At 35.1% G+C, this 14,643-nt stretch overlaps 1 protein-coding gene across 4 annotated transcripts in view; it reads left to right on the plus strand.

Moving 5' to 3' along the window:
- THSD4 (thrombospondin type 1 domain containing 4) overlaps nt 1-14,643 on the plus strand; it is a 275,436-nt gene that overhangs the window by 206,637 nt on the left and 54,156 nt on the right. For all 4 annotated transcript variants that reach the window (XM_085233984.1, XM_085233985.1, XM_085233986.1 and 1 more), the window contains exon 8: nt 7,909-8,113. In XM_085233984.1, coding sequence (XP_085090110.1) covers nt 7,909-8,113 — 205 coding nt within the window. The remainder of the gene's footprint in view (nt 1-7,908; nt 8,114-14,643) is intronic.

The following is a 14,643-nucleotide window of genomic DNA, read 5'->3' on the forward strand; positions in this document are numbered from 1 at the left end:
TGCATAAAGTAGATATTGTCAGATAAACTTCGAAATATCTGACCTCCTACCAAAAATAAAGCCTGGACTGTTGATGTGAATGTTTTATGGTTTTGAATTTGGGAGTAGGGAAACTAGAAGAAATTCAGAAAAAAACATTTTTATTAATCCTTTCAAAACTGTTGCCTATTTAGTAGTGGCTCTGCAACTCACTACAGTCACTGAGCTGTATGTGTCTAGACAGTGGTCACTAAGTGAGACTTTTTATATGAAGGCAATACATCATCTTTGAGCTGACTGTTGCTGAATGCTGGTGAGAAAATGAAATACCAAAGCTTTGAGCTGTGTCTCAAATTTTATGCTATGGCTGACTTATTCCCTGCTTGTTTTTTTTTGATAGAAAAGAGAAAGAGGAGTTTATTTAAGGACTGAGGAGTGAAAGCAAGGAATCCTTCTAAAGGGAAAGTGTAGAGTACTTTCTACATCTATAATGAGGAGACTGCTATGTTTTCTGGCATCATCTGCGTAAGGCTTCTGTGGAATGCCATAGGAGTCAGATCTGAGATGTCTGATAATTTGGCAAGCTCTTTACATTGTGATCCCAAGTGTCCCAGTGTGAGAGTGGCTTGTTAGCAGTGATTTGTGCAATACCATGAAATAACATTTGTAATTTTTAGTTATCAGCAGTTTGTACTATGTTACATGTATACACTTTTTTTTTTTTTTTTTTCCCTCTTAACAGCTCTTCTGTCATGCTTCTTCCCAAAGGCTTTTAAATTCCGGTTGACAGCCTTACTGCCCGCTAATGAATATCTCAGAAAATACATGGTGCTGTCTTGTTTCAGATATTGCATGCACACAACATTTCAGCATTGAGCTTATATGTAAAGTAGAGCTCTCTGTTTAAATGAACGAATCTTGGTTCTCAGAATTGTCTTATAGGTGTGAGAGAACACAAGAATAAAAATCTCCAAAAACAAATAAATAAAATTCAATCATGACAAAGCTTTGCAGTAGATGCTCCTAGAATCATGGAAGGATAGATATTGAGAAGTACGGATCTGTTGAATTCAGTCAGGTCAATCTTCTCCATTTTGGGCTTTCCAAATAATGTCTATTTAAAAAGTTGCAAGATCTCTAAATAATATCAAAATGCTTAACTAGAATTAGAGTGAATATTTAACAATAAACACATTTTCTGTCTTGAATGAGTAGTACAAAATACATAATATATATAGGAGAAGTAAATTGATTTACTCTAAGTTGCAATAATCTGCTGAATCACCTAAGTTTAGGAATTAAAAAAAAAAATATGGAAAGAAGCAAAATCTTATTAGTTCTAGAAACACAACTGTAGTTGCACCATAGGAAGTCAGAGTAAAATTCTGTTGTCTGCTTCAATAATACTTGAACAACTATTAGGGAGAACTATTTTTGCAAAGAATAACTGCAGTTCCATTGGCCCATATCTGGGATTTCATCTGTTTTTTCCTTCTTAGTTTTCCTCCCCTTCTCTCGGTTTGAATGGTGGAATTTGAGTATTTTCTGTAATCACAAATGACTGTGCACGTGTTCAAAAACATTACTGAGTTGGGGTAACTGGATATGCCTCTTTTTGTATCCATTTGAAATGAAGCATATGCTAGCAGCCAAAAGAGAAAAAGAAAAAAGAAAAAGCAAAAAAATGCTGATGAATCATCATCTTTCTCAAGAAGTGGTAGTTCGTCATTGACCACCAGTGGCAGGGAGGGGGGTGATAATGGTGGAAGGGAATGGCTAAGACTGAATCAGTATTTTTCCCCTTTCAGGATGTGGTGAGAAACAAGCTCTAACATCTAGCATAAAAAGTGGCAAAATCAGTAATACCAGAAGTGAGCACAGTGAAAAGAAAAGAAGCTTAAGCATTAGATGGCTGCTCTGCCTAAGGCCTCTTCCAGCTACAAACACTCAAAACAGATTTCAGTGAACTTCAGTTGAAATCTCTGCAGGACATTCCTAACTTAAAATACTGGAAGGAAAGCTTCCCAGAAAGTATTTGTAGAAGTTTTTTGTGTTAGAGATTTATATTCATCATCACATATTCTTAGGAGCAGCTACTAGCTATTACTTGCTGCTAGCTATCACTAGCTATTAGAACATTGTGACTTTTAGCTTTGGTTTGATTGTACATTTTGAGAATTTCTTTGTGCTTGAATAAGCATTTTTGACAGATCTGAATGAACAAGTTTGGGAGAATTTTTAGAGTTTAGAGAAAAGCCAAATTAAACTAGTTTTACTAGCATTTGTAATGCTTCCTTTTGTTTTAAACTTAAATTTCTCTTTCATTGTTCTCAAAGTCCATAGTTAATTTCATTTCTTTTAGAAGGAGGGACTAGATGTGTAGAAATCTTTTCTTCTATGGACTTTGATTAGGCATAGATTGAATAGGAGTAGGGGCCCTGAAGGTCTTGCTTGAGAGGAAAACCAAGAGCGAAAAACTCAGCAGAGGGAGTGTCTACTGACATAGCTGTGGTTCACTGGAATTTGGCTTTCTCTGACAACTTCTGAATTGCAGCGGGGGTAAGCGAAGCACTGGATTGTTATTTAGTGCCATGCAACAATTAGAACTCAAAAGGTGCCGTAGTAATTTCTAGCTTAATTTCATGTGCAAAATTGTTGTATGATAGTGTATAAGTCTATTTTCTAAATGCTTCATTTGATAGAATAAAATAACAATAGACCAAGGGCTGAAAGGTGCACCATATTTCTTGTTCTGTGCTGGCCAAAAATAACCCTGTGAGCCATCTTGGAGACTGATGGAAAAGGAATAATTTCTAGGAGAAGGAAAAAGAAGAGTGAAAACTGAGCCATACCCAGATACTACACTTGTGTTGGAATTACTATTCAGTGCTGTTTGTTTGACTTAATCTCAGTGGCAACAAACAATAATCGCTGAATAAGCAGCAGCTGTGGAATCCAGCACATGAATCATTTCTGAAACGAACAATGGGATTTCTTAAAGACTGAACTCTCTTCGTGGGCCTAAGAAGCACAAAAAACACAAAAAGCAAAATAATGGCAATGTCTCAATTTCATTATATGAATACTAATGAGAAGCTAAGTAAAAAATTTGTATAATGCTGAGAGAGTCCTTGTAAAGATCTTAGCCTTAAAAAGTCATCTATTTTTTTCTGAGTTAATTCTATACATGGAATCATTTTTTTAGTTAACTCCCAGAAATCACTACAGTGGTAATAATTAATCAGTACTTCTATTTATTTCATATTATGATTGGAAGAATTCATTTTTTTTGATAGCTCAGTGTCACCAAGCTGGGGGAGATGCAGTATTGCTCAAGCTGAGTGGCAAATATGATGGCTCTCATGAAGCCTATGCTTCCTAACACAGTAACATATAAACTGTAATCAGCAGTAGTCTCCTTAATTTGTAGAACTGGAATTAATGAATAATGTACTGTTCAAGCAAGTCTCTCACCAATACTCTGTACTTCGCTGCTTCTCAGTTCTTTAGTTTTTATGTATACACATTGCTTGATTACTCTTCTCACGTTGCCATATACTATCAGACATTTCTTTAGCAGCTGGAAAAGCAGTGATAAATCTGTAACTCTCCCTGACTGTTTTCTTAGATTTTTTTTTTCTTCACTTATTTTTAAATATAACTTCTAATAAGCATTTTATTCTTCTGCCTTTTATCCCCATGGATGCCTGGGCTCCAAACTGCTTAAGTAATTACTACTTTCAGCCAATGAATTATCAGTATAGCTAAGTTTTGAAGTTAATGGTATTGACATGCTAGACACGGACAACTGTAGCTTTCTGACCTGATGCAGCTCAAACAATAGAAGCAAGTTATTGTCATGTTGTATTATTTTTGTCACTTTACCATGTAGATTGCAATTTTAGTGCAACCATTTAGAACTGAAATTACAACATCTGTTTTCCATTACAAGAATCAGCATTTCATGTTTCCAAATGCTTGGCACCAGCCCCATTGCATTGTCCTGAACATATATATAGTCTTAAATCCCTGTTAAGTCCACCACTGAATATTTCATCCAGATTGCCTCTTGTTTCTCTCAATACTTATTATTTGAATTAATGTTGTCATACTGTTGGCTGTAATTCTTGAACAAGGTCTTTCATGTTAACCTGTAACTTAAAAGGGCTTCTTGAACCAAATTGCAGAGATCAGTTGAATGATACAGAAGATATATCTAAATCAAAACTAAATTTAGAAGACGAAAGTAGCTCTTCTGAGAAACAACACATCTCAGCAAAATTGTTTTTAGGGACAGACTTCTTCTAGTTGTCCTCATGTTGATAGGTATGGAACAGCTTCCAAGAGTCCTGTCCAAAAAGTAGGCATGACTCAAAATCCTCTTGGTGGGCAAAATGCATTTCATTTACCTTTGTCTTCTCACTGATCTCCTATTCACAATCCTAGTATTTTTCATGTAGGAATATTGTATAAGATTTATTTCTAAAAGCAACATCTGCTTTTGGATTCCTAAATATATATTGCTCAATCAAAAACTGATGTAGGAATTCTTTATACATGAAAGTCTTCTTTTACCATTGTGAAAGTGTATGGGGATGTTAAGTTGGGCACTAGTGTTTTGGCACCCACCTTATGTTTCAAAGTTGTGCAAAAAGGTTATCTGGCATTTCATATCTATCTGCTTATCTTGCTGAACGTCTGATCTTTATATCCGTTGAAATGGTTAAGACGAAGTTGTGCTCCCTGGGCAAATGTTGGAAGGACACACTATCAGTGGATTCCAGTTGGTAACAATTCTTTACATTGTTTTTTCTTGCTGAGGAATTGCTGTGTATTAAGCAGTGTGGTAAGGGGATTTTTGTTTGTTGCATATATGTGTGCTTCAATGTAACAAATACCACAACCTGAGAGGGTACATGTTGAGCTGGTTTGTCTTTTTATGTGATTGTATGCTTGCCAAATAGTAAGGTGATATTTCTTTAATTTGGAGTCAGGACAAACAAACATTATCTGTTCAGTACAGTTGCATGAATTCTACATTTTTAGTTTATTTAGTTTAATCCTGTTTACTAGCCTTATTTTGAGAGGATGAATGCTACCATTCCAAATCGCTGAATAGCTTCAAGAGTCTGTTTAGAAGTAGAGTTAGAAGAATCAGTTATCCAGAAGGGTATTTCTTCATCTTACCAGCATTAACTGTGAACCAAGGCCCAGGATGTACTCTGGACCGGTGGCAGGTGTCTAATCCAGTATCTTTTGACCTGTGATTGATAGAAATCTATGGTCCTTTACAGTTAGAGTGGGAGATTCCCATAGAACATGTGGGACACGACTTGCTGTATGTATCCTTGCCAGATCTGTGACTAGAAGACAGTACACAGTCATTTTTATATGCCTGCCTAAACTGTATTGAGTGAATCTCAAGGTTTTCCAGAATGTATCAATTTTTACTGGCCAGTTCTTCAGAAATCTGTGCAATACTTTAAAGCACATCATTTCCACAGAAGTCTCAGTAGGCCATCTCTCTGGTTTTCTAGTTTTTCATTGTAAAACTGTGATTTGCTGTTAGGTACCCTGTCTATTGGTATGTAAAATGTGTATCTGAGTGCACTCTGCATATTGCATGTGGTGTATTTATATCTTTGTTAGTCATGATTCAGTATTTGTTTCTTCATTGTCAGTTACTGGCTTCAAATTATTAGGTTCTTGTTTCCACTAATTCATTCTTTGTATCTTTATCAGTCATTTTCTCTGAAAGAGCATTTATTTGTGCTGCATGGCAACAATTCCAAGATGTACAGTTGAAGAATGGCAGCTGTTTTGTACATCCATTAATGCTTAACTTAGAATGTTGTGTGAGTTTGAAATGGGTTTGATATTTATTCCCTAGGAAAAATCACATTTGTACTGACTGGTTGCTTTGTTTCTGTCAAAAAAAGTTCTGTTCGTGGTGCCCCATGGTAGTTCTGCATTATGCTCTCAATGAATATCACACGTATTTCTCTATTCTCTTTTATTTGCTAAAAGGAAGAAAATTATATTAACCTTTATGGGACTCAGTAGTGATGCAGAATACCATTAAACATTTATGCTAGCAATTTATATGGAATAGCACCTCATATTTGAAGGGATTTCCTCCATAAAACAACTTGCTGGCAGTGGAAGTTTCCTGAAAGTCACTGGATAGCACTGGTTGATGCTTTATTACATTTCCATCCAAAGGCTGTGTAGTGGAGAAAGTATTTGTATTCTCAATAAAATAGCAAGAGAATGAGTGTAGATGTTAACCAGTTATTGGGCATGGCAATCTTCAATTAAATCACATTTTTTGAGTTGTTTTAGCAAATTTTAGCAAGTCTGAAATTATATTGCATGATTTGGTATAGTTACAGTGGTAATTTCTGTGTTTAAACATAATGCTTTGTTAGTAAGTAAAATGCATTTTAAGGCAAAACATAGAAATTACACTCATATGTGATCTTATTATTTCTGCTGTGCTAGGCAAATGCAAGATGCTAAACCAGATGTTTCTCTCTAAATTCAAAATCTCTTTGAAATCACGCAGTAATTGCTCACAGTAGATTTAATGGGATAAATTAGGCACTTGTTTATCAGGTTATCCTGCCATGAAACACCATGCTTGGGAATCATCTTCTAACTCTTGCTTCATGACAAGCATAATTGTCAAGCTCCATATGATCCTGGCAGTGATGACTTAGATGGCTTTATCTGTATTTCTTGGACAGTCATAAAAAACGTGTTGGGTGTTAAATATTTATGTTGGAAGTAAGCAGACTTTGGCTTTCAGTTTAGAACATTTCTCGCAGCAAGGGCCAAGCGTTAGAGTTGGGAATTGGAAAGAAATACAGCGATCTCAAGGCTCGAGAAACTCCCTATGTTGGTGGTATCAAAAATCTCTTTTTCTTCTCCTTCTTTACTTGGCTGTTTGCTTACAGAAAAGACCATAGAACAATGATGTTTTTATTTTAACAAATATTTGCAAGTATTTTGTGGAATTTGAAATAATAGAGCAATCAGTTATTGAATATTTTCCATCAAGTTATTACATTTCATGTAAATAGAAGAGAAGTGAAAGGCTTATATTCTACCAGCTCATGATTTTTTTCATTCTTATCTGAATGGAAAAGAGAAGTTCTTTGTGCACGTGCCCCAACACATCATTTCCAATAGATGATAATTCATACAGGCAGATGATAAGTGTACATGATAAATGATTTTTAAAGTTTTTAAATACAAAACAGCAATATAATGAATAGAAATGTTTCTACAAAAGAGGAGCTCATCTCTGCAATATGTATATTTTTAAAGTATAAGTTCAATTTTTTTTTTAATAGCCTTTAATTTACATTATTTAATGAGACTTTTTTAGTTGTTACTGGGTTTGTTGAACATTAGATTGTGCCACTCTTTACTCAGTGAATGGTAAGGCAGTTTCTATACTGTCTTGGCACAGTATAAAGTCTTCTTAGGAACCTAAGTTGCCAAGAATAGTCTCAGTACTAATATTTTTGTGGAATTTAAGGCGTTATATGTAACGCAGATCTACTTGTGTAAAAAGTAGTTCTACTGGATCAGAACAGAGCCACAGCTCTGTTAGATTTATTTCCCGACTAGCAGCTAGAGAAGCTGCATTGTTAAGAAGTTCTTGGTGTGATGGTGTAATCAGCAAAGATAAATGCATTGGTGATCTTTAGTGTGTTCTTATATATTTGGTAACATAGCATAAAAAGCTGAAGGCTAACTTGAATTCCCCAAGTCAGAAGAACAAGGGCAGAAACTGCTGAAGTAATAACTTGAAAAATCCTTTCAGTACTTATTGTTCTTTGAAAGTCATACTATCCTCAGTTGTTATATTTGATGTCTGCAGTTGTAAGATGTTGGAAGCAGAAATCTTATTTTATTTTGCAGAGCATTGGCTGTGACGACTATCTGGGCTCAGACAAGGTGATTGACAAGTGTGGAATATGCGGAGGGGACAACACTGCTTGCAAGGTTGTTTCTGGAGTTTTCAAACACACACTAACAAATCTCGGCTATCACAAGATAGTGGAAATTCCTGAAGGAGCTACTAAAATTAACATTACTGAGATGTCAAAGAGCAACAACTATTTGGGTAAGTTGTATCTCAGTGAATAAAATACTTTTTGTGTGCTAGTGTAACTGGGTGGAGTGCCATCTAAGGACTGTGAAATAGATGTCAGAAAATGGAAAGACAATTGACTATACAGGTATTTTGCTCAGAACTAACTGACAGTGTGTAATTCTGGCTTGATCTTGCAGGACAGACACTGTAGATGTGTTACTGTCTGTTTCCCTGTCTGCATGATGTGATTTTGGTGTTTCCTACCAGTTAATCCACTGTTATGCTTACACTCCCTGCATTGTTAACCTAGTCTGTATGTACAAGAATCCAGCACTGAGGCCTACTTATTTACATAAAGTATATCAAGCCTTCTAGAGAAGAAAAAGAAAACATCTGATTGCTTAAGAATGTCAGCTCTTTTAATGTGAAAATTATACCAAAATTGCATCAAGATAAAGTCTTGTTGATCGTATTCTCAGATTACAGATCATTGATACAGTTATTTATTCTAAAGAAGGTCCTTAATTCAAAACGATAGAGGATCTTGGAATATTTATATCAACATCGTAGTTTCTGGAGATATATTTTTGAGGTGCATAGCATGCTGCAAATAAGAAATTATGTCTTGTATGCCTTTGTGAATTGAGACATTTCCTGTTTAAAAACTCATTTCCAGGTTACAGAGGTCTTTGTGTGCTTCTGTTCAGGAGCCAATTTTGCTGAGAGATCTGGAGAGAAAAGAATTATCAGAGTAAATAACAAAAATGGTACTACAGGAGGCCTTGGTTGCTAGCTCAGTGTTTTTATCAGTAGAGCTATCCAGATATACTGGAAGTTTAAAATCCCTGTACTCCAACAGCCACTGTTTCTCACTTCTGTCTGTTAAACATCTCAGTATCACACAATTTGCTCAAGTCTAAGAAAGGAAAGTGCTCATTATTGAATCTTCTTGCCTTCAGTTTCTGTTGGAGCAGTAACTGGTTTTACAGAAACATCTGCATGTAGATGGGAGTTTATGGTGGGGACAGAGTGTACTGTAATGTCATCTCCATCATTTTGCAGAAAATCGGACTCTTCAAAAGGGAAGAAAGAATATAAACTGTAAGCCCACAAATATCAAAAGTTCAGGACCACACTTCTGGGGTGAACTCATCATCAGTTCTGATTTGTCCTGATTTTATTCAAATGTATTTTGGATACAGATAACATGTATACACCAGTGCTAGTTTTTTCTAATGGACAGTTTGTGTAGTATCCATCAACACTAACTCATTTGATGAAGGAAATAAACAATTATTCCATGGGAAGAGCTTCTATACATATACATACTGTATGTTTACTAGCAAATGGATGAGAATAGACTTACTTAGCACGTTGATGAAAGTCACTGCACTACTAATCTATAAAATTATGAAACTGAATATGATTTATTATCAGATTTACATGTCAGTATGTGAAAACAGCAGACAGAAAAGGTCGCTTAGCTATATTAAAATGTTCTGAGCTACAAGTACATTTTTGGAATTGGCAGGACAGAGAAATAGTAATGTTTGCTTAAAAATAATCAAGACTGTTGGCATGTATGAGAAAGTTGCAAGGTTTTTCTTTCCCATGCTATGCTCCCCTGAGCTCTTTGTTTATGCCATCAACTTTTTTCTCCTTTTTTATTCATTACATATGTTTCATTTTAAAGCTGTTGGTACAGACCTACTCTGCTAAATTTACCAACTCCTTCCCCTGTTCTGAATTCCTGAGGCTGTTCCATCTAGAAGGCCTCCAGCCTCTCTGCTTATGCTGTAACACTATAAACTTGGCTTATTGAGGCAGGTGTAGTTGCTCCAGGACAGGAATGAACATGTTCCAGCAGATCAAAAAACTGAAACTAGAAAAAGTTTTACCAAGCAATGCAGTATACAAGATAAATGGTAATTGGGAAATTGTTTTTTTTGTTTGTTTGTTTTGTTTCTTGTCTATTAGTGGACACAAATTTCTCACTGATGTCACAGCATTTAAAATTTAGCCATTGAGGGCTTTGTAGAACAGTTAATCCTGGTACAGCAGGGAAGCTTGAACACTCACATCTGATGCTTACTGATTTGTCAATATTAGTAGGCGTAAGTCTTGAATTGTAAAACTGGTAAATAATTTTAAACTTTTCTGTATGCTGCAGTAACAAAACAAAACAAACAAACAAAAAAAAACAACAATAACCCAGTAGCCATTTCTTTAAGTATGTACTGAAGTACTTTGCAAAACTGAAGTTTCAGGTCATTGTTCTGATGTAGTCCAACTGCAACCATCAGAGTTGCTTGTAAGCAGCATTCTTATGGTTGTAAGGAATATAAGTTTGTTTTTCCCTTTGCTTTTTACATCTCATAGTTTCTTCAATGCAAAATCGCAAATCAGCTCAAGGTCACTTAATTTTTATTTTTATTTTTAAGTATGTCAACCAGTGGTTCTGGGACTCTGAATTATTCTGCTTGTCTCTTCAGGAGACCATCTGAGTTCCATATGATTTCATTAAACAATTTTTACACAGCTCTGTACATCTTCACTGCTTTGTCAAAGATACTAAGCAAACCAGCAGCCAGGAAAGTGGTTTTTCACTGGGAGGTGTTTGAGATTTCTGTACTGGAAAAAAGCAGGTAAGAATGTGATGCTTCTTACTGAAAGAGTTTCACATTCAGCTGAGTCCTCCAAACATATGAAAGCTTCTCCATGCTGCTTTTGCAAAGTTCTGAGGCATAATCCATCGCTCCTTGTAGCAAAACCTGTGACCTCGTAGAAAATGTAGTTTTAATGATGATGATTATTATGATAGAGATATGTTTGAACAACCACTGAAACAGCCTAGTTATGTACCTTTACGACCAATATTTTACTGAATCTACCACACCTACCTCATCACAGGTTTCTTGTGCATCTAGTGGCCTATGCTATTTTCAGTGAACTGTTACTTTTTCCTAGGAAAACAGTTTTGGAAGGGAAGCAGCCCGATTTTGGTATTAACCTGCCCAAAAAATGGCTATTAATATATTCACAATATATTAATCGATTTGTATGTTTACTCTAGTAATTTCCTTACAGTTTGAAGCAAAAGGTATGTATTACAGTGTATGTTCAAACTCTCTAGCCAAGTCTGTAGGCTGTATAGTCCTGAGCTATGCACAGAATGACTTGATCCTCTAAGTATTTTTCCTAAATATTTTCTTCTTGGCTGATCAGCTAGACCTTAGGGCAGCAGAACTGCTAACCTTGGAGAGACTTTTCCATTGTCAAAAGCACTTTTCTAACATGCTAATCTTGTATAGGAAAGAGACAAACATACCTTTTATCCCACTGGTAGTTAACAGCTGGCAAATTCTCATATACTGAAATAGAAAGTTTGCCATTGAGGACCATAATACCTTGTGTGAAACCAGATCATTTTAGCACTTTTGCTGCAGAAAATGTGGGTTTTGAGTATAAATAATCCAGCATCTTTGGGTCTGAATTTTAGGATGACAAAAATATAAAGCCAGATAACATGAATCTGATTATTTGGAAGGTGTTTTTTTGTTTGGTGGATGTTGAGAACCTTATTTAAAGATACTGATGGTTACTCATATCCATAGCCTTAATAGTAAGAGCATATGATGAAAGTATCAAAAGTAAAAATGGAAATTTAGCTTAATAAAAGTATGAAAGTTACAGAGGTTGAAAATGAATTAGTTTTGAAATACATTAACCATGTATTGCAAACCTGTAATCAGAAAGAGGTAGGTGATGTCCTATAATTGAAGCAACGGTTTGTTTCTAGAACATTCAGTTCTGCAGACAGTACCAAGAAGCACCAACTGCTTGCTGTCATTGGCAGTACACATGTATGAGATGTTATGGAAGGGAAAGTTTATACATTAGAGTTTGGACAAGCCTCTTAACATTTAGTGCCTTATGTGAATACTATTTAGGTGGAGATGCTTATAGCTAGTTGTAAGGCTTCTTGCTATTCCTTAATGGAATGTAATAATGTGTTTTAATTTTGTTTTTCATAGCATGAAGTTTTTCATTTATTAAATAAGATTAGATCGCTGAACTAACTTGTTTTCCTTGCTTTCTGTAGAATGACTTTGAGCTATTCTAGCACCTGCTCTCACCACATGCTGGCATACTTTAGTCATGATTTAAATAAGAAGTATACGTTGTTGTTTGTTTGTTTTTAATACAAGCCCAAGATATTTTATTAGTATTCTTATGAATGTTAGTGAGAACATGAATATGGGACTAGTCACGTGAAAATAACAGTGAAGAGGCAGTGAAAAGATGCTCTGAAAAATATTTTGATTCATTATACCCTGCAGCACAGATAGCATTCAAACAGCATGTCTCATGATGAAATATTGTTAGCAGCTCTTGAGCTTAAAATAATATTTTGAAATCACTTTAGAGATTCAAATTTCCAGCAAGTATAGAAGTAGATTAGAACACTGGCAGAGAATTTAGAACATAAACATTGTTGGAGACACTGCTGTGTGACAAGCAATCATATGAGACGTTTTGTAATTTAAATATTAGCTCATGAAAAAGCCACTGATTTTCTTCATGTGGTGCTAGTTAGATAAATTACTACACTTAATTATAGATTTTTTTAGAATTGCTCTTTCTGATTATTTGAATTTTTTTACTGTTACACTTTTTTATTTTGGAAGATAAGAATAAGGTTGGTGTGCAAAGCCATTGCAACAGATACTACCCAGTAATACAGAGAAGAGAGAATATGTGCTTGAATTTTCAAGGCTTGGAATTAACATGCAAGAGTATGTCAAAGGAGAGGGTTTTTTTGTATTTTCTGTTACCATATATACAGCAAACTTCAGTTTTACAGTACTTCAGTGACTGTCCCAAATCAGTGGTGAGAGCTGCCAATGAGCTGTTAATAATCCATCCACTTCTATTCAGAAACAAACATTGCCATTTTTTCTTTTAAGTTTAGTAAGTACAGCAAGAAAAAGCTAAGCTGTTATATGTGTTTATTGTGATAGACTTGTGAAATCCCCACAAAGACTTCTACATGGTGTTTTTTGTGGTGTACATTATTCATTGAGTGCATCTGTATATGTGTTGGTGTATGCATCAGAGTTGGAGTGTATCTCACATTTACAGCTTACTGTCTGCATTACTTGTAAGCTATGTAATTGTGTTATCTGGATTAGGATAACTGTTTTTTTTACCTTTTGTCCTTGGTTCTCCACTGGAGCTGAACAAACAAAGACAACAACAAAGACATTTTCATCATTTTCTTGTACAGATGACAGAGATTTTCTCCAAACTGTGAAGAAAAGATGTAAAGAATTGAATCTCAAATAAACTGACAATAAACACAGCAAATTCAAACCTTAAGGAAATTCTGGATTAAATTATCAATAACTGAACAGGCAGTTAATCTCTGTAAAGCTAGCAGTGACATTTTGAATAATGTTCCTTAAATATGCTTTCTGACATAAGGAATACTAGCAAATCTATTTTGTAGTTACTTCCTGAAGATTGAACTGAAGAGTTCAGAAATTCTACACAGAAAGAGGAAAACTTTTTTTTTCTTAAAATACTTGCTAAATGGAGTATTCCTATTAAAATATGATATTATCAATTAATAAATACTATTTATTGGCTTCTGCTGAGTCTCCTCTCTACTCTGAGACTTGTGTCTTTTCCCACAGTTCTTAATATTTTGCTTAGGGATTTTCTGATTCTGCTTAATGGATACTTAACAGAGGCATCTCAAAAGGTTCAGTCCTCTTTGAGTTTTTGAAAAGATCTGATGCTCAGAGCAGATAATTGAGGTTAGTTAACACTGGATGCTTGGTTGTAGGTATACTGATCATCTGAATTAATAGTAATTTTATTTAATTTCACTTTTGAAAAGCCTTTTCTATGGTGATGCTACAGAAACATCTAGAGGACACAAAGCCTGGGAGAGTGTTGGGTCTTCCACTAGGAAAAGCCTTTACAAAGTACAGTTTTAGAAAACAGCATTGTGCGTTGATCTTATCATTGAATATAAAAGAAGAACAGATAAAGCCAGGACTAATGATTCAAGCTGGGACTACTTCACAAGAAATGTTGTAGAGTGGGAGGCAATCTAAAATGTAGTGTGAACACTTCTGAATCTGTAAAGGGGATTTCGCTTATGGAGTGATAAAGTGCTACTTGAAGTACTGGCAAGTTGTGACATTATTTCACTTTTGGAGTTCGGCACATGTTTGAGGATAATGTGCATGTAGATAAGTTACCAAAATGTTTGCTTTTAATGCTAGAGGTTTAAGAACTGGTTAGAGTCAATAAACTAAGATGCAGAAAAGTGCAAGAGCTATCTTTCTAACACTTCTTACTTGAAATTCATTTCTATGTTGCTTGATTCTTCTAGCATACGTATGCAGTTTTCATATTCTTTGAATTACTTTCCTTAACATAATTTCAAATCAATTTGCTGCAGAGAGAGCTTCTTTCCTTAAAATGTTCATCATATTATAGCCAACGTGTAGCATTTGGCTAGGGAGAAACACTTACTAAAACCCTTGAAG

The sequence above is a fragment of the Meleagris gallopavo genome, chromosome 12 (genome assembly GCF_905368555.1).
Source record: "Meleagris gallopavo chromosome 12, MGAL_WU_HG_1.1, whole genome shotgun sequence".
In the NCBI taxonomy this organism is placed as follows: domain Eukaryota; kingdom Metazoa; phylum Chordata; class Aves; order Galliformes; family Phasianidae; genus Meleagris; species Meleagris gallopavo.